This window comes from Poromitra crassiceps, assembly GCF_964638095.1.
Source record: "Poromitra crassiceps genome assembly, chromosome: 30".
Classification (NCBI taxonomy): domain Eukaryota; kingdom Metazoa; phylum Chordata; class Actinopteri; order Beryciformes; family Melamphaidae; genus Poromitra; species Poromitra crassiceps.
In genome coordinates, this window is record NC_139652.1 from 4948998 (window position 1) to 4969307 (window position 20310).

The 20310-nt window shown below is 43.8% G+C and overlaps 1 protein-coding gene across 1 annotated transcript in view; it reads right to left on the reverse strand.

The window, feature by feature from the left end:
- LOC310800627 (protein NLRC3-like) overlaps positions 1-15768 on the reverse strand; it is a gene marked incomplete at both ends in the record, with an annotated part of 42008 nt that extends 26240 nt beyond the window's left edge. Inside the window, one exon of the mRNA XM_083663257.1 lies at positions 15744-15768. Coding sequence (XP_083519383.1) covers positions 15744-15768 — 25 coding nt within the window. The remainder of the gene's footprint in view (positions 1-15743) is intronic.
- Between the last annotated feature and the right edge of the window lie 4542 nt (positions 15769-20310).

Sequence of the window (20310 nt, forward strand, 5' to 3'; positions counted from 1 at the left end):
TCTGTCTTCCTGTATAGGTAACTAGAAGTAAGGGGTCTGTCGAAGCCGCTCGACTGCTGGACTCCCCGGAGACCGGAAGTAGGCCGGACCCCGCCGAACCTCCCCAAACCACTGATGATCCGCCGAGATGGATCCCATTCTCCATTCAAATAAATGGTCAAACGTTCCTGGTTGTTTGTGTGGTCCTTGCTAGTGAATAAGTTGTTAAAGCCTCTTACTGCTGTGCAGAGAGTCAGCCAGCTCCTCCTGCTTCATTCTCCTCAGGAAGTGCACTGTGATGTTTAGAAAAGCCTCTGTGCTGCTCCTCCTCTGCTCTTCCTCCTCGCCGTCCACCTCCTCCTCATCCTCCCTGTGACTCTCTAAGCATTCTGAGTAATCTAAACTCAGAACCCTCTGGAATATCTTCAGCTCCTTCTTCACAAAAGTGATGATGTTCTCCTCAAGCAGCTGGAACAGAATAATATTTGAATTCAACTCTCTGACAAAAATTATAATAACATCAGATCCATCTGGCATAGACTCAAACCCCTCTCGTCTAAAGAGTGCAGCTTGAAAACTGTTAAGACCAGACTGGTTGTTTTATATTTAATTTGTAGCTGCAGTCAAATGGAAAATAAAATGTGTTGTTGTGTATTTACACACCATAAATATGGAGTCCTTGTCTGTTTGAAGCTCCTGGACAGGCTGACCACTGGGAACCTCTGACCTCTCCTGGTGAACTCTGGAGAACACATGATCTGCCGGAATTAGTTTGGAGGTTTTCAAAGTTGGAGGCCGGCCTCCCCGGGGTGAAGGGTGGGGTGGGGCTCCAAACAGTTTCAGGGGAGGCTCAGACAGACTTTTTTTATGTATTTAGCTATAGCCTGAAGTACGTACTGTATATCAAACAGCAATATCAGGCTATATTGGCTCAATTGTTGAGTGTCTATGGGATCAAATAACATATCACACACACACACACACACACACACACACACACACACACACACACACACACACACACACACACACACACACACACTATGAAAAGGAACCGGTTCCAAATTTCTCAAAACCCGGAAATCAATAAGGTCCGAGCTTATCGATACTCTTATCCATACTAGCGGCTGTGCGTCCTTTTCTCCACGCTCCTCTGCATCTCTCTCTCCTTCTCTGTCTCCAGTGCAAGCACTCTGACTGTCACTCTGGCGCTGCTGCGTCTATCGTTTGTCTAATAAAAGTTTGAATTCGATTAAGGATTGAATCGCGTGTGTTGTGGCACGCCCCCCTTGTGGTCAAAGGCTTGCCTACATTTCACAAAAGCCAAAGATAAGCCTGCAGTGAAATGCCATATAACTGATAATGTGATTTCTTGTAAGGGGGAAACACACCAATGATCAAACATCAGCGTTGTTCATCAGATAAAACCAAAATGCAGTAGGCTACCTTCACTGTCTTCATCAAGTCGGAACACTGTTAAATGCGCTCAATCATCCTCCACTGAAGGTAGGCTATGCATGGTGCACGCTGCACGCACCAGAACTGTGTAGCATAATATTGTTGACATTAATAATAATCCAATTGATAATAATCCAATGTGATCTGTTGCTTGTTGTGTCATTGTGTGTCCTGCTCTCGATCTGACACATGACATGAGTATGACAGAGCTGCAGGGCCAGCTCGGCGAGGTGCAGGTCAGGCGAGGCCGCGTATCGGCTGAGCTAGCGAGCCAACGTAGTGGGCGTGGCACTGGCTAGTTATTGAGCGAGATGCCTAGTTGAGTAAAAACGAGCGTTGGTGAAGGTAAATAACGTTAAATAATGTAAATAAATGTTATGCAAACTGTAGTTTTTAGCTAAAATACAGTTTGCAATGCATGATAAACGTGTTTTCACAGCAATATAGCAATTGATATTAGAGAGGGAATTTTGACCTGTTTAGCTTCCTAACAGCTTGTGGGGACACGGTGGCTCAGCGGTAGAGCTGTCGCCTCACAGCTAGAAGGTCCTGGGTTCGATTCCCACCTGGGACGCTGTGAGTGCTGAAGGAGTGCGTGCCCGTCCGCATGCCCTCGAGTGCCCCACCGCCCGGGTGGAGTCGTCAAAAGGGCCTTTCTGTGTGGAGTTTGCATGTTCTCCCCGTGCCCCCTGGGGGTTTCCTTCATATAGGAACCCGTCACCAAAAAACATGCAATATCCTGGTCACTGAAGTGGTGGTGCCTCCTCTGGTCATTAGGGGCACCTGTTCGGAGGGAGGGGAACTCGTTGGAATAGCGTGATCCTCCCACGTGCTATGTCCTACCAGTGAAGCTTCCCCTGTCAGGTGAAAAGAAGCAGCTGGCTACTGCCCATGTCTCGGAGGAAGGATGGAGTCAGTTTCGGCTCTCCCCAGATCGACAGAGGGTGGAGCAGCAACCAGGATAAATAAATACAAAATTAGCACTAATGGGGGATAAGAATGGGATAAACAAAATCAGGGAAAAAAAAACTTCTTAGGGACTGTTCGTTATTTATGAGAGGGGGGGTATGGTGCAGAAAGGGGGAGGGATATCAAATATTTTTTTGAGTACTGGGGAGGGACTTGTGTTTTTTATTTTGGCTTTAGGGAGGGCTATACAACATTCATTTTTTGTATTTTGTATATATTTTAAATGCGTTTTTTCGTTCCAAAATTCGTGTTTACTCCCCTATTTATATCTATGGTTTACCTGTATGGTGACTGGACTTGGTATCTCCCATTCCTTCCTTTCACGTAAACCGCTGCTCCTATGCACTGTGTCCAGGCCCTCACTCGATCCTGCTGTTTGCTTGGTGCATTGACTGAAAACGTTTATCATCGCTTTATATTGTTTCAGAGCTGGAATTGTTGACACATATGCAGTTGGCTAGGCTCAGGGCCGGTTCGAACATATAGGCGACCTAGGCGACCGCCTAGGGCGGCACTTGAAGGGGCAGCAAATTGTGCGCCTTCACTTGCAGCTCTCCAAATATTCTCCAGCGCTCTGCCTCTCATGCTCTTCCCCGCTAGATCCATTCTCTCGCCGCTGTCCGCGGCACGAACCGCCCGCCCTACTATGCCTCTGATTGGCCTACCCTGATATTCTTACCCTAACCCAACCAATCATCACTCCTCATGCCTAAACAAGCACTACTACTAGCCAATCAGAGGCAGAGGAGGGCGGGTCATCATGTCTTCTCCATCCCGCTTGAATGAGGAAAAGGGACATAGCCTACAAGTAGACTAATTTACATCATTAACTTCGGGTTAAGGTAGCCTAGGCCATGTGCTCATATGTGTGTACCAGTATTAGTGTAATCAGTAAATTAGCGCGATATTTCTAACGTTGTTTCTGGGTTCCAAAACAATCTGTTTCCCTGTGCGGTGCGCAGTGCGCACTTTGCCTGCCCATTCATTGGAGAGACCAAAATTCCAAGATACAATATCTGAAGTTTCTCAAAGTTGAAACTACCTCTGCAGTAGTAGCCTACAATGAAACAAGACAGACTTAATGGACTGGCAACAATCTCCATATAAAATGAACTGGCAGAGAGAATCCTAATAGAGGATGATTGGATTTATTTAAAGACCTTTGCTGACGCAGCCCCCGCTGGTGTCCACTTCTGAAAGGTAAACAAGCTTTATTTGCCAACAGCTCGTAACAACAACTCGCCTTTGTTAAGTTGTGAATCTGCTGATGATATAGGCTATAGGCTAAATACATTGTGAGTCTTATATTACTGTGGTTGCGCCGCCGTGCGCACATTCCGTGTTTTATGCACATGAGAAAGTGGTAGATAAGAGAGATTTGCATAGTTTGAGGGTCTGAAAAATGTGATTATTTGGAAAATATCTGTGCTGTATCATGACTGCTGTGGTTATTGGAGTTATTATGCAGAACTGTGCAGACCTGTGGCACATTATTTTTGTAGGTAGGCTATATGGATGTGCAAAATGCCTGCATATTGCATCATGCATACTTTGATGCTGGTATGGTGTTGCCAATTGGGGGCGGCATAATTTGTTCTCGCCTAGAGCGGCAGAATGGCACGCGCCGGCCCTGGCTAGGCTACTCTAGGCTTTATAGCTAGGAGATGAGGCAGTTATTGGGCTGGGTAGCCTACTAAACGTTATATGCCCCCGCCCCCTCTCTCCCCCGATGTCATAGGGCGCTATCAAACGTAGCCAAATCATCGGAAAAGGTCATATTTTCTTCAATACTACCTTTGGTGTGAATATGATAAAGTGTGGTTATTTATGGTGGAGGGAGGGTCATGCATTTATCTCCAGTCACTCAGGGAGGGACATGGAAAAATATTTATAGATCTGGGGAGGGTGAAGGAAAAAAACGAAAACAAAGTCGCCCCTGCACCATACCCCCCCCTCTCATAAATAACCAACAGTCCCTTAACAGCTTGTTGTAATTAAAACTACTAATGCCAAGATTTGTTTTTAATCAAAGCAAATATTTAAATTAAAATACAACTCTCTAACCTGCACCATGCTCTTTAAAAAGAAGCTTCTGGGCTATAGCCTTTCATTTAAGGAATAAATATTGTTCCACAGATTGAACATGCTGTTTAGATGGCTGGGTTAAGCAAGTACATTGGTAAATTTATTATTAACAGCTTAGTTGTATAAGCGAGGGAAAAAGATCGGATCGGATTGATATCGGTATCGGCAGATACTCAAGATTGTGGTATCGGATATCGGATCAGGATATGGAAAAAGTGGTATCGTGCCATCACTATCCCTAAATATGAAGTCCAATGCTGCTCTGATTATTGGATGTGATGTTTTGAGAGGAGAAAATAAATCAACAGAATATCATGACTTATTTCCTCTATTCAGTAGAATCAAATAATAACAAACTCATCTGTTTTCACTTCTTACCTTTGCTCAGTAGACTGCTGTCCATCTTTGAACTCACCAGGATGATCCATAGACCGGTCACTCTTCATGGACACACAGCTGGGTACAGGAGAGTCTGCTCTCTCCTGCTGGATCCTGCTAAGGATTGATAAAACAAGCTGGTGGCAGTAAACATGTTAGAGAAGCAGGGTTTTGACCAGCAGGTTGCCAGTTTGAATCCCAGTACCAATGTTGAAAGTTAGAGTGAATATGTAACTCTTTCTCCTCCCTGTACAACTACCATTAATTAGACCTTGAGCAAAGATCTCAATCCCCAGAGTGTTCTGGTAGCTGGCCCTACTGTATGCAGGGACTCCTCTCTAATATATTGTACTACATTTTAATGTTTATACTGTATAATGTCTATAATTAGGGCCTCTATTTTGGCCTTCTTATCATTGACTGTATATAATAATCTGGAGGAACTGAGCCCATTGGGTTTGACATGGCAAAATGAAGTCCACTTCCTGATATTGTTTGATTCCGTTTGATTGGATGGATGGATTTACCTAGAGCATTGTGGGATATCTGTTCAAATCTGGATCAAATACAGGAAGGGGGCTGAGCATGGACGGGAGTAGGGGGAGTGTCCGAATTGCTCTCTGAAAAATGTCCTCACAGCCACGACAACCATCTTCTTGTCCCCGCTTACACTTGCTAACTTGCTAACGTTAGTTGCTATTGCTAGCCTTGCTCCATTGCTCTCACAGTGCATACAGTAGTCTATGCTGTTGCTGGGTAACTTTTAGCTCAAAGAAAAGGCCAGAGAGTATTATTTCCTCCAGACCTCGCATCACCAGCCTGCCGCTTGACATCTTCCTATCTTAGGGGGGCACGGTGGCGCAGTGGTAAGCGCTGTCGCCTCACAGCTAGAAGGTCCTGGGTTCGATTCCCAATGGGACGCTGCGCTGAAGGCGTGCATGCCCGTCCGCATGTTCTCCCCGTGCCCCCTGGGGGTTTTCTTCATATAGGAACCCATCACCAAAAGATGCAATATCCTGGTCGCTGAAGTCGTACCTCCTCTGGCCTGTTCAGAGGGAGGGGAACTCGTTGGAATAGCGTAATCCTCCCACGTGCTATGTCCTACCGGTGAAGCTTCCCCTGTCAGGTGAAAAGAAGCGGCTGCCTGGCAACTGCCCATGTCTCGGAGGAAGGATGGAGCCAGTTTCGGCTCTCCCCAGATCGACAGAGGGTGGAGCAGCAACCAGGATAAATAAATAAAAAGATTAGCACTAATGGGGGATAAAAATGGGATAAACAAAATCAGGGAAAGAAAAAAAAAAAAAAAACTTCCTAACAGCTTGTTGTAATTAAAACTACTAATGCCAAGATTTGTTTTTAATCAAAGCAAATATTTAAATTAAAATACAACCATTAAAGGCTCTGTATGTCAACAACATTGATTTTCTTTATTGTTGGAAAAAAGTGTTGCTGCTGCTATGCTATTTCTGTATTTTGCTATTTGCCTTTTCAAATAAATGCCCAGCCTCAGCAGTGTTTATTGAAGGTGAGGCTAATCATTCTGTTAAGAAATCAAACAGTCACAGACTCACAGTTAACACGTTCACTGCCAATGGCGAGTTGACTCGTCAAAAAAGATCCAGCGGTTGACTGCCAATGACGAGTTGAGACGTCAAAAAAAAAAAAAAAAAATTTGACGGTGCTACGTGGATCAATGCCCCCCACGTCTCCTATAAAAATATTGGAGCCGCCGGACGTGTACAACCCATTCCACCGACCCACTAAGTGGCGACAGTGCTCTCCATTCTAGAGGAAGGCAAGCAAAAAGCAGTGTGAGGAAGCCATTCTCATGAAAGTGGATTGGCGAAGACGCTTTCGCGCTTGGGAGCTGGCGGTGGGGTTTTGCAAATTTGCGTGGTGGATTGCGGGTGGAGCGCACTTTGAGACACGCAGCATAAGTGGGACCGGAGTCGCGGAAGCTTCATCAAGGCTCTCAGAACCCCAGGGGACGGGCGAGCCCATCCAGACTTGCACAGCGGCCGCCAGCAGACAGGCACAGCAGCAGCAAAGCAGTGAGCCTGGTGACGCGAGGTTACAGCAGCAGCGGAGACGAGCTTGTGGCACGCCCGCTGCAGCCAAGAAGAACACACACGGAGGGAGGAGTTTGAAGGAGAGGGGTGTTTCCTGCTGTTATGGAGGAAATTATTGTTCAAAACTATTGTTTAGATGTCTGACGTCTTACTGATGCCAAAAATGAATGGTTAAAGTGACTGTTCTATCGAATTTCACAAAAAGCCGTTTATCTCAGAATAAATTTTCAGACGCTGAAACCATGCTGTATTCAACTGCTAATGCTTACATAAGTACTAACTCTACAAACTAACTCTTTTAGACAGAGAAAGCACACATTCTATTAGTTCTTTTGAGATATTGTGTGTTCACAAAATCCTAACAGAAACGAATCCTCGGCTCTTGAAAGATGAGCCAGAATCCTCAAAAAAAACCTCTGGCAGAAGCTAACTACAGTATTGAAAAACGGCTGGCAGTGAATGTGTTAAGCAATCAAAGCACCAGTTCTGTTTAATTAAATTTATTGTGGTCTCGTCTTTCCACCAAATAATAGAAAAGTATAGATAGTGGTATCGATAAGCAGACTCAGAAATGGTATCAATATCAATAAAAATTTACAATCCCCATCCCTAACTAGGGATGGTCCGATCCGATACTCAGTATCGGTATCGGAGCCGACCTGGCCCAAATCACTGGATCGGATATTTGGTGGGAAAAAGAATCCGATCCGATCCATAGCCTAAACTATCACTAAATGCTTCACTAAACTTTGAGCAATGCGCCGTCACGGATGCAGATGAACAACCGCAGCATCGTGCATGTGAATGTGAACAGAGTGAGATTGCACTGTGTTGTTGTCACCACAGCTGTGTTGATCAAGGAAGAAAAAGGCTGCGTGCAATTTAATACAATGTGAGTGTTTTAAGCAATGGAAACTTCAACAGCGCGGCGCAGACTGCCTGCCTGATACAATGGTCACTGTATCACACACAAACCTGACAGCAACGTTACAGAGAGATTGAGGAGATCAGATGCAGCACCGGTGAGCCACAAAACACACCGCCAGCCGCGTCAATTCCGCGCAGCACAGTATGCTATCACAATAGCCTACGTTACCATTCCCACAAGTGAAGTCAAATCTACGCACTTTCTGCATAACGGATCGGCAGATTAACGCTAATAAACACTCACCCAACTCAGCAACGATAAAGTTAGTTGTTCTCTCCTCCTGTTAGTCCTTATTATAATTCATCCCAAAAGTCAAAATCTTCCTTGAAAACACCAAATAAAACTAGATTAGGCCATGTGCCCGTGTTTACAAACACCATGATCCATGAACTGCGCTCTGCCCCTTGTTTCCCGCAACACGAAAGTAGGGGAGACCAGGGACAGTTACAACAAGGACATGTGTGTGGGTGTGTGTGTGTGTCTCAGTGGTGTTGTCTACGTGATACGCAGGTATACGCAGTATACACACTGCAAAATGACTCAGATTTGCGTTGGCGCACTGGGAAATGCGCTATGATACGTATCGTTTTCAATTTCCATTCATAAAATTCACCCTGTGCGCTCTGTGTGTTACCCTACGTTCACACACAGCACCCAAGCCTTGCCTTTACCCACGCTTTTAAATAGGCGTCCTTTTTAGTCAATGAGGCTGTGTACACAGGGCGCCTACACAGGGGGGGGGGGGGGGGGTCAGAGTCACAGTATACCCTCTGAAAAAAGGTAGACTACACCACTGGTGTGTCTGTGTGTGTGTGTGTGTGTGTGTGTGTGTGTGTGTGTGTGTGTGTGTGTGTGTGTGTGTGTGTGTGTGTGTGTGTGTGCGTGCATGCGTGCGTGTGAAGGCTTAAAACGAAGCAGCAAGCATTAGTGCATTAGAGTATATGTTCTGGGCTATAGCCTTTCATTTAAGGAATAAATATTGTTCCACAGATTGAACATGCTGTTTATGGCTGGGTTAAGCAAGTGCATTGGTAAATTTATTATTAACAGCTTAGTTGTATAAGCGAGGGAAAAAGATTGGATCGGATTGATATCGGTATCGGCAGATACTCAAGATTGTGGTATCGGATATCGGATCGGATATGGAAAAAGTGGTATCGTGCCATCCCTATCCCTAAATATGAAGTCCAATGCTGCTCTGATTATTGGATGTGATGTTTTGAGAGGAGAAAATAAATCAACAGAGTATCATGACTTCTTTCCTCTATTCAGTAGAATCAAATAATAACAAACTCATCTGTTTTCACTTCTTACCTTTGCTCAGTAGACTGCTGTCCATCTTTGAACTCACCAGGATGATCCATAGACCGGTCACTCTTCATGGACACACAGCTGGGTACAGGAGAGTCTGCTCTCTCCTGCTGGATCCTGCTAAGGATTGATAAAACAAGCTGGTGGCAGTAAACATGTTAGAGAAGCAGGGTTTGACCAGCAGGTTGCCAGTTTGAATCCCAGTACCAATGTTGAAAGTTAGAGTGAATATGTAACTCTTTCTCCACCCTGTACAACTACCATTAATTAGACCTTGAGCAAAGATCTCAATCCCCAGAGTGTTCTGGTAGCTGGCCCTTTACTACTGTATGCAGGGACTCCTCTCTAATAGATTGTACATTTTAATGTTTATACTGTATAATGTCTATAATTAGGGCCTCTATTTTGGCCTTCTTATCATTGACTGTATATAATAATCTGGAGGAACTGAGCCCATTGGGTTTGACATGGCAAAATGAAGTCCACTTCCTGATATTGTTTGATTCCGTTTGATTGGATGGATGGATTTACCTAGAGCATTGTGGGATATCTGTTCAAATCTGGATCAAATACAGGAAGGGGGCTGAGCATGGACGGGAGTAGGGGGAGTGTCCGAATTGCTCTCTGAAAAATTCCCTCACAGCCACGACAGCCATCTTCTTGTCCCCGCTTACGCTTGCTAACTTGCTAACAATAGTTGCTATTGCTAGCCTTGCTCCATTGCTCTCACAGTGCATACTGTAGTCTATACTAGCTGTTGCTGGGGGACTTTTAGCTCAAAGAAAAGACCAGAGAGTATTATTTCCTCCAGACCTCGCATCACCAGCCTGCCGCTTGACATCTTTCTATCTTAGGGGGGCACGGTGGCACAGTGGTAAGCGCTGTCGCCTCACAGCTAGAAGGTCCTGGGTTTGATTCCCAATGGGATGCTGCGCTGAAGGAGTGCGTGCCCGTCTGCATGTTCTCCCCGTGCCCCCTGGGGGTTTTCTTCATATAGGAACCCCTCACCAAAAGATGCAATATCCTGGTCGCTGAAGTGGTGCCTCCTCTGGCCTGAGAGGTTAACGTTATACAACGTTAAACATTGAGAGAAAAATAGCATATACTCATATACGCATATACTCATATACTTATGAGCATATACTCATAACGTTAGATCAACTGTATCAATCAATGAGGGGGAACAAGGGGGTTAAACTCGTCTGGATTAGGGTTTAATATTTTTCCCGAAAATGCGCCATACTGGGAAACGGGAAATGAAGCCCTCTTTCCCGGGAATCCCGGGAAATTTGTATTTGTATTTGAATTTTTTTTTTATGCATCAAGGAGAAATATAATAAGTATATATATATATATATATATGTATTATTTGGTGCCATTCATATTTATTAATTAAAGGAGAATTTCGGTTTTTTACAAGGCCCATCTCCCCCCTCTGTGAAACCACTTCTTCAGAGAAACCACAGAAGGGGGACGATACGCACTGTAACCCCATCCGGGTCAGATCAACGCTGACTCCGGTGTTGTTGTTAGCCTAGCTTCTAGCTGTTACCTAAATAATTATATTTACAACCATAATGAACCGTGATCTGACAGAAAAAGTGTCATTTAGAGAGCGCGTGCACTGCCGTGCAGAATGCCCCGTGGGCTCCTGTTCTAGCGGTTCTAGCCTGTTTGAAGAGTGTACTCGGAGCTCAAAATCTTCCCTGGGCATCCGAATGACGCGAAACTATTTCGGTGAGTAAAACATCATATTCTAAACTGGAAATGAGGACCGTGGTGTAAAAAACCGAAATTCTCCTTTAAGGCAAAACATCGCAATTTAACAAACTTTTTAAGCTGTTTTTAGGCTGTATGTAGGCTGTACCTACAGTATATGCTGTAGGCTATATAGTGCCGTTAGGGTTTATATAGTAATATATAGTAATTAATATAGTAATATAGTAATCGCCTGGATTGGCATATGAATAAATCCTGTAGTAGCCTAGGCTAAAAGATGTCTTAGAGACTTTCTAGTTGACAACCTTTACTTGTGCTTGGTTCGTTCTGTTGTGGTTTGTCGCGGTCCGGTTCGTCTAGACACGAGCCTAACTCTTTTTTTGAACCGAACCCGTTACATACAGTGATTAATACAGTTATACAGTGATTAACAGTGTCATTCGTTTCTTCAAGGTGTGGCCGTCCAGCACCAGTGATGGGGACACACAACAGAGGATCAAAGGATTTGTGAAAATTAACTCTATAATATTCTGCTCTCCTGAGATTTTAATGCTAAGCTACATGTTACTGATGATGATCAGTTGTTTCAACATAGGATATTGTAATAACACACAAGCCAAATGCTGACATTTGCTTTGAACCATTTGTAGCTAGTATCTGCCAGTGACCGGAGAATATTGTTATATTTCCTTGTTTTAATGTTTTTGTCAATAAACATTGCCAACAAAGATAGCCTTGTTGTATATTATCATGTAAATATGTTAGTTAGTTAGTTAGTCAGAGGCAGGTTGGATAAAATGATCAGATGTGATATAATATTATATATATATATATATATATATATATATATATATATATATTATATATTGTTGATGTCGAGTGAACACGAACTACGAACCGAAGATTGGACCAGAGGACATGACTACGGAGAAACAACCGACCAGCAGTCTGCTTCAAATCAACGAATACGGAATGCTTTATATTTATTGAAATGAAATATGGTGATATCTGGTGGTCTGAAATTACTCTCTCTAGCTAGGCTAACTGGCTCATATTGTGTCATATTATTGTAACGTCTGAATCGGCGTCTCATAACTTTATAATAGCATAACGTTACATAGCCTGGATGACGTTAGCTAATGCTACCCAGCCTTCCATTGGCATATGCTGCCTTTAGCTTGTGGTATTACAGTAATATTGTCTAGCTGGCTAGCTAGACAGACAAGTTTATCTGAAACCAGGGTGACAAGATCCCTGCTAATTCTAGCTTGTCTGCCTTTCTGTGTCACAGAGTATCTAGCTGGTTTACAGTATCTTAACAGACTATGCATTACATGCTACACCATGCAACATATTCGATATAATTCAAACAATGGTTCCTTTCCCCATACCATGGTGGGCTGATGAGATCTGATGATATGGAGTTGATCTGAGTTGATGATAAAAGGTGTTTTCCAATAATCATGACATTAGATTGCCATATTTTTAACTGAACTTTGCGGAATTACCTCAACACAATTGTGTATCAGCTTTAAATGTCAAATATATACAGAATTAAACAAACGACCAGCAGCATTCAAATGTTCAGTTCTTACCTTTGCTCAGTAGACTGCTGTCCATCTTTGAACTGAGTAGGAAGATCCATAGACTGGTCACATTGTATAGACTGCGGCGTGAACAGACAAGCAAATTTTGGCTTGAAATCCACCCAGAAAGTCATGCCGCTGCCGCCCACAAGGTGACGTCTCCAAGTTTCCCCAAAGTAGCGTCTAGATCTTGCAAAACAAGAAATATTGATCTTATATTGCTTTGAACGACATTTGATTGACAATTTATTTGTTGTGTGATCAGATAGTCACAGTGTGATGTGCACTCCACGTGCAATGACGACTATTATTGAACACCCATTGTTTTAAATATGAAAACATGTTTATGTCATATAAGTGCCCATAGCATGTGTCTCTTATTGTATTTATCACAAGCTTCCTGAATCCTGTGGTGTTTTGTCCCATTAGTCTTGCCATAACTGAACGCAGTGTGTTCTGGGATGTTGTGCTGTATGGTGCTGTCTGCTAAATAAATGGTTAACTTACGCTGGTTACATTATCTGGGTTGGTTTAATAATCGAGGTGGGGAAAGTGAAAAAGCAGCTCCCCTCCCTATACCACCACTGAGGTGCCCTTGAGCAAGACCCTTAACCCGAACCGCTCCAGTGGAGCTGTTCAGTGGCCAGCAGATCAGACTGTGGTTATACTGGTCAGCTTTTGTGTGTGAATGTGAACAGGGCGCTCCTGAAAAAGAGAGCATTGCTCTCACAATGCACGTTCTAGTATGAACCTTCAACATTGAGGACAGTATAAGCCGTACAGAGTAGATGCACGCACAGTCAACATAAAGTCTTACATTATCATACATGATCTAAAATAATACCTGTCTCATCGCTGGTTGGAATCATGAAACTGAGTTAGCGAGGCAGCCTCGCAATGCAAGTTCCAGTAGGAACCTTCATTTTGAAACTTAAGTCCGCAATAGAAAATCTCCATTAACGACAGTATACTGTATATGACAAAATGCAGTGAGTAACTTGAACAAATCAATAGCCTAGTGTTTAAGAGAAAGGACTCTGAAGCCAGCGCCCTGGGATCAAGTCCTGCACCAGGTTGTCTTTTTATTCTCTGAATATAGCCTGGGAGTGGCATATTTCGACGGGGAAGGAGACGATCTACGTGCAGCGGCCGTGTAGGAAACGTCATCGACGTCGCTAAGATTTCCATTCCAGATATATAATTAGACCCTGACTAAGATGTAATGGTTTGACGTGCCGAAGTTGGTCGTTATACGTGAAAATGTTTGCTGGGTCTTCATGGACACACAGCTGGGTACAGGTGATTCTGCTCTCTCCTGCTGGACTGGGCTTCAACACAACAGAGACAGAGCTTTGACTCTGGATAATGAAGGGTTAATGATGTCACTGCTGAGCTGTAATGATGTCACTGTGCTGAGCTGTAATGATGTCACTGCTGAACTATAATGATGTCACTGCTGAGCTGTAGCCTAAGATGTCACTGCTGAGCTGTAATGATGTCAGTGCTGAGCTGTAATGATGTCACTGCTGAACTATAATGATGTCACTCACTGCTGACGTGCTGAGCTGTAGCCTAATGATGTCACTGCTGAACTGTAATGATGTCACTGCTGAGCTGTAATGATGTCACTGCTGAACTGTAATGATGTCACTGCTGAGCTGTAATGATGTCACTGCTGAGCTGTAATGATGCTGAGCTGTAATGATGTCACTGCTGAACTATAATGATGTCACTGCTGAGCTGTAATGATGCTGAGCTGTAATGATGTCACTGCTGAGCTGTAATGATGTCACTCCTGAACTAGTCTCAATGCCAGACCCATGAGAGTTCTTACGCTGATATGTTAGTGCATGCTGCAGATCTCTCGGAGTGCAGCGATTCAACGTAATATTTGAGTCTGGGGAGAGACTACTCCTACTAGTAATGTCACTGCTGAGCCGTAATGATGTCACTGCTGAACTATAATGATGTCACTGCTGAGCTGTAGCCTAATGATGTCACTGCTGAGCTGTAATGATGTCACTGCTGCTCCCTCTCTACTTGTTCTGGTAGCTGCTCAGTGACCAACAGCAGAAGACTGTGGTTGTACTGAGCAGCTCTGGTATGAATATCTGTAACTGTGTGGATGTGAGGCAGATCAATGCTGCAAAAGAACATGGATGTAAAGTAAACCCCTTCTGGATAAATACAGTAACTGCTAAAAATAAGAATACAATGTCACATGTTTTAATGCAAATAACATATTTTTTGTCTGAAAAATGTAAATTAATAAAGAAATCCTTAGACCATGCTCTGATGGTGCACTGATTATTTCATGCAAGGTTTTGAAAGAAGAAACTGAAGCCCTATTCGCAACCGGGCGTTTGAGGACCCATTAGCCATTAGCGTTTCATTCAAAGGCCTTCCTCAGCGTGAGGAAGGCCTTTGAATGAAACGTTCTGCTGCTGCCCGGTTTGAGGAACCATTCAAACCTGTGAAAGGACATTTGGAGTGCTGGCTTTTTCTCGATTTACTGAACTCTTTGCTTGCCCTGCACCCAGTGAGTTTTTAGCAAGTAGTGGGTCATCATGGTAGCTACATAGGTCATAATGTGCAACTTCTAAAAAATAAATGATAGCTACTATGAACAGAATAACAAAAACAGACTCCATACTTCCCACCATTGCTGTAGTCCCGAATCCTTATGCAACGTCACAACGAAACATAAGAACAATAAGAGGAACCTCAAGTTTAATGTTTGAATAAAAAGAGACCAGCAGAACAAATACAAAGTAGACACAGTGTGTTATTTCTTGAAACACAATTTTTTAAATTGGCCTGTTTAATTCTGAGTGATAGGAGCAAGCCTATGATGTAGTTTTAGTGCAAGAATTCTTTAGCACTACAATATCAAAAGGATATGTAACTAAATGCAATATAACCTTTTTCAAGGATATGTACAATGTGTGAGACATCAGTTTTGTATTTTATCAAGTTTGTACAAAAGCGTTTATTTTGAAAGATTCTGATCGGAAGTCCAAATGGTTCTGCTGCTTACTGTATCCAGCCAGCTGGAGGCTGCAACTCCACGGGGATGTCAGTAAATTCGAGTAAAACACAGACTTCGCTTATCCCGTGTGACACAGACGTCGGGGGGTAATTTTTATATCACATGAGGTCTCCAGGTAATACTAGTCCCGTGTGAATAGGGCTCATGTCAACAGACTATCATGACTTAGACTTAGAATTGAATAATAACAAACTCATGTTTTCAGTTCTTACCTTTGCTCAGTAGACTCCTGTCCATCTTTGAAATGAATAGGATGACCCATAGACCAGTCACTCTTCATGGACACACAGTTGGGTACAGGAGATTCTGCTCTCTCCTGCTGGACTGGGCTTCAACACAACAGAGACAGAGCTTTCACTATATAATGAAGGGTTAATGATGTCACTGCTGAGCTGTAATGATGTCACTGCTGAGCTGTGAGATGGAGAACAGTCGTGAACAGTTAGAGATCATCATCTTACCTCTTAGCCTTGGTCCGGCTGTCATGTTCCTCAGACAGAGAGAGCCTCTCCTCTCTCTCCTCACACTGATTCATAGTGGAGCCAACACCTTGACACAAACACACTGGGCTGATTCATCACAACAAGCTTTCACCACAGGATAGATTATGTCACAAACAATGTGTATTCCATTGATAAATACATCCTTGACATCAAATACACTGACATGGGTTAATCTAGAAATGATTCTTAAAGAAGACATGAAACATTTAATCATATGACTCTAGTTCATTTCACCTAAAAAACAGACAGGACACTGCTTTCAAGTCGCACATTTACCTATTTTCTAGAAAGATGAACAACATTTCACCTTTTCACCAACTGGGGCACTGCTTAATGACCAGTGCAGGGCTGAAAAAGTAATCAGATTACTTGAACATCACTATGGCGGCAGTACAGTAGGCTACAGTACAGTACAGTACAGTACAGTACTAGGTAATTAAAGGAGAATTTTGTTTTTTTTTAACCTGGATCCCTCTCCTCACATTAATTATTATCTGACGACTCACCCAGTGTTCTCCGCAGCATTTTTGTCCGTCTTAGGTGTTGTTTTGAGATCAATAGTGTGCAAGCCAGCCATAGAACGGAGCTCCGTGGGGGCCACTTAGCAGCGTGCTTTTCATCCATGTAAATAGACAGTTTTATTCCCGTTTTCGACCCATATCGTCATAATCTCATCCCTAAGGAACCATCAGACATCAGCGGTAGTTACAGGCATCCCATTTCCGCCTGTCGGGTCAGTGAGACCAACTCTCCTCAAGTCCCGCGAGACTTTCCTGCCGCTGGCCTGTGGACTGACTTGACGAGATTTGGTCTCACTGACCCGACAGGCGGAAAAGGGATGCCTGTAACTACTGCTGAAAAGAGCCCGGGGGAGAATTAGCAGTCTGATGGTTCCTTAGGGATCAGATTCTGACGATATGGGTCGAAACGGGAATAAAACTGTCTATTTACATGGATGAAAAGCACGCTGCTACGTGGCCCCCACGGAGGTCCGTTCTAGGACTGGCTTGCACACTATTGATCTCAAAACAACGCCTAAGACGGACAAAAACACTGCGGAGAACACTGGGTGAGTCGTCAGATAATAATTAATGTGAGGAGAGGGATCCAGGTTAAAGTTTTAAGGGTTGGTATTAAGTATTTTGAATTCTAACAGGCTCACAGCAGATGTTGTTGTGTTTCTGACTTGGATTGTGGTTGTTTTGATTCATCAAAACATTCAAAATCCTTATTACTGTACTGTACAGCCACCCTAGTGATGTCTTCAAGGAACGTACTAGTTGGCAAAAAGATGAAATGTTGTTCATCTTTCTAAGTTAAATTATGTGAATAAATTCAATAATAATTGTATGTTCAAAACTGTAAAATTATTTAAGTAAATAGTCAACCTGAAGGTAGTGTTAAAGTCGAGTCCGAGTCCGACTCGCCTCAAGTCCGAGTCCTGTACACATTGTCAGGACTTGTGAGTCGACTTGGACTTGAGCAGTGAGCACTGATGACGCTTTTGTTTTTGTGTTAAGGTTCACACCGACCTATTAAAGTTTTTCGCTGGCATCGAGTTTACATACAAAGTCAATGCAAACGAGCGACTGAGCGTTGATTCGCCCGGGAGAAATATCGCTGGGCATCCGAGCGACAGAGCAGGGGCGTAGGCAGAAATTCAATTATGGGTGGGCCTGGATAAAATTGGGTGGGCCTGGATAAAATTGGTGGGGCAATTGCATGATGAAATCGTCATGCATTAGACTCTGGAGATGATGTGCCCTGCATTTTTAAGCTACAAAACCATTAGCTAGCAAGGCAGCAGCAAGTTTGCCTCTAGAAAACAACCAATAAAAATAAATAAAAAAAGGGCCTGTGCGCCTACCCAGGCCCACCCATAGAAACGCCCCTGCGACAGAGACAGAGCGATAGGGCGAAAATTCGCTCGTCACCCCAGATGAAATATCCCAACTCGAGCTAAATTTCGCTGCCATCAGTCGCTTGCTGTTCAACGCTGATTGACTGCCGTGTGAGAGTGAGTCAAGGATCACACTGGCTTGGAACAAACGGCTGGTTTATTGTGTGGCAACAAACCACATTGACAGCTGATTGACAGGCTGACAGCTGACATGAAGTGAAGTCTGTACTACCGGTATAGAGCTCGCGTTAGGAGCACGCTGATAGGCTTAGCTTGTAAACAACTACGGTGGCTCGTAGTGGACAAACATCACAACGTTGTGTAACGTTATAGCACCCAGATGTCCGTCAATTATTGTGCCTGTTGTTGACGAGCGATTTAAACACAGCGACAGAGCGATTCCAAAGGGTTGAATCGAGCGACGGAGAGAAAAATAAATATCTCGGTGTGAACACAGCTTTAGTTGTTTTTGTAATAGGCCCTAATAATTTGGCATAAGATATTGACAGCTATATTAATACCAGGACATTATTCAACTGGTGCAAAGGCAGTCATGCGTGTTCCACATGTGGATTCACGCTCATGTTCAGTAACTCTGGACTTGGACTCAGGTAATGGGGACTTGACTCGGACTCTTCTTTGGTAGTCTGACTCACAGGAAGCAGGCTGCGGGGATAAGCTCTGCCATTGGCTGCGACCATTTCAGTCGGAGCGAGGGGAAATCGATTTCCGCTCCTTGCGTCTCGCTCTCAAATACCTCCGCCACTGTGAAACAACAATGCTAGCTAGCAAAAATGGCAAGTTTTGGCAAATATTTTGATTGTGCAAGGCCTGCTTGGTACTTTCGGTGGATGGTTGTAAAGATAACAGAGCCTTTTCCCCGCTAGATCAGAGTGAGAGTAAGAGGAGGAGGAAGCAGGATAATAATGTAGCATAGCCCTTTAAGAGAATGGAAGGTGCTAGTGATTTTACGGTAACACTTTACAATACTGGTGCAAACGTGCATGAATGCATGCTTAACTCATGATGAATTAAGCCATTAATTGATGCTTACCGCATCATCAACTAATGAAAGGTATGTTTGATGAACACACCGAGTCATATATGAATTACTATTAATTAAGTAGGCTATGCCTATATCATCATAGTTAATTCCTCATCAACACATACATCAACACACTGTGTTCAATAATACCGTAATTCATGTGTTAATTACCACTATTAATGTCACTTTTCCCCAACCAATCTGCATTTTCCTTCCTTCTTAGCTATGTTTTATTCCTGCTGTAATTTGCCCTGTTTTTAATATGTATTTATGTTCTTATTACGTGAAACTGTTTTTATATGCACTGTAAGGCGACCTTGGGTGTTCTGCAACCGGAACTTTAGCGTTACCAGACCGCAATGCCGATAGCCCACATCAGAACCAGCTGAGCGAGGCGGTGTGCAGCGTGTCAGGGACCGGCTGGATCTAACCTCTCCCAGCCATTAGCTCGTTCATCATGGGCATTCCTTCCTCTTCGAAGCTTGGTCCACTGCAGGGACACAGAACATGTGGCCGGTGTTTTGTGCCTATCTTACCGGGTGTCTAAATGCACGACCTAGCAGGCCAGCCACCCCCTACCACTACCCAGGCTAAGAGCCTCTCTCCCGGCCCGACACCCAGGGCAGCCCCCCTACTACCACGGGTAAACCCAGCCCCACGTGACCTGCTCTCAGACCTGTTGACTAGTGAGCAGGGTCTGTCTGAGAGCAGGTCACTGGGGGCTGGGTTTACCCAGGCTACCACCACCCAACCCCTACCCGCCCTGCCCCTCACCTTGCCTGGGTCCCACACCTCCGGCCGAGAGCCCTTCAGAACCTCTTAGCCGGGTACGGCTATTTCAGCAGCTGTAGCTATCATTCCGATGTTGCTGCTCTGATATAGGCTATGCGTGTAGTAGCCCGCCTTGGTAGCCCCGAACCAGACCAACTCCAACACATTCTCTGACGTTGTATCCACTGTGCATCTCCAACAGACATCAAACACTGGATGTATGTCTTGCAGGCTCTATATGCCAAGAATTATAGGTACACTTATGAAGATGGCAATTGTCCATGAGATACAGCACATTGAACGTTATGTGACATCAACTGTTTGAAAATTACGGGTGTCAACAACTATAAAGGCAACCTTTGATATCAGTTAGTATGACTCGCTGCCAGATGACAAGATGTCCTGTTGATCATTAACATGAAACAACCATTCATTGACAAGTATAGGTAGCCGTAAATTACCCCCCCCAATATAGGTTATAGCAGTGCAATGAAATAGAATAGTTTGCCCTCGTATAGTCTGTGTTAGTAAAGGTAATATATGTGTATATATATATATAT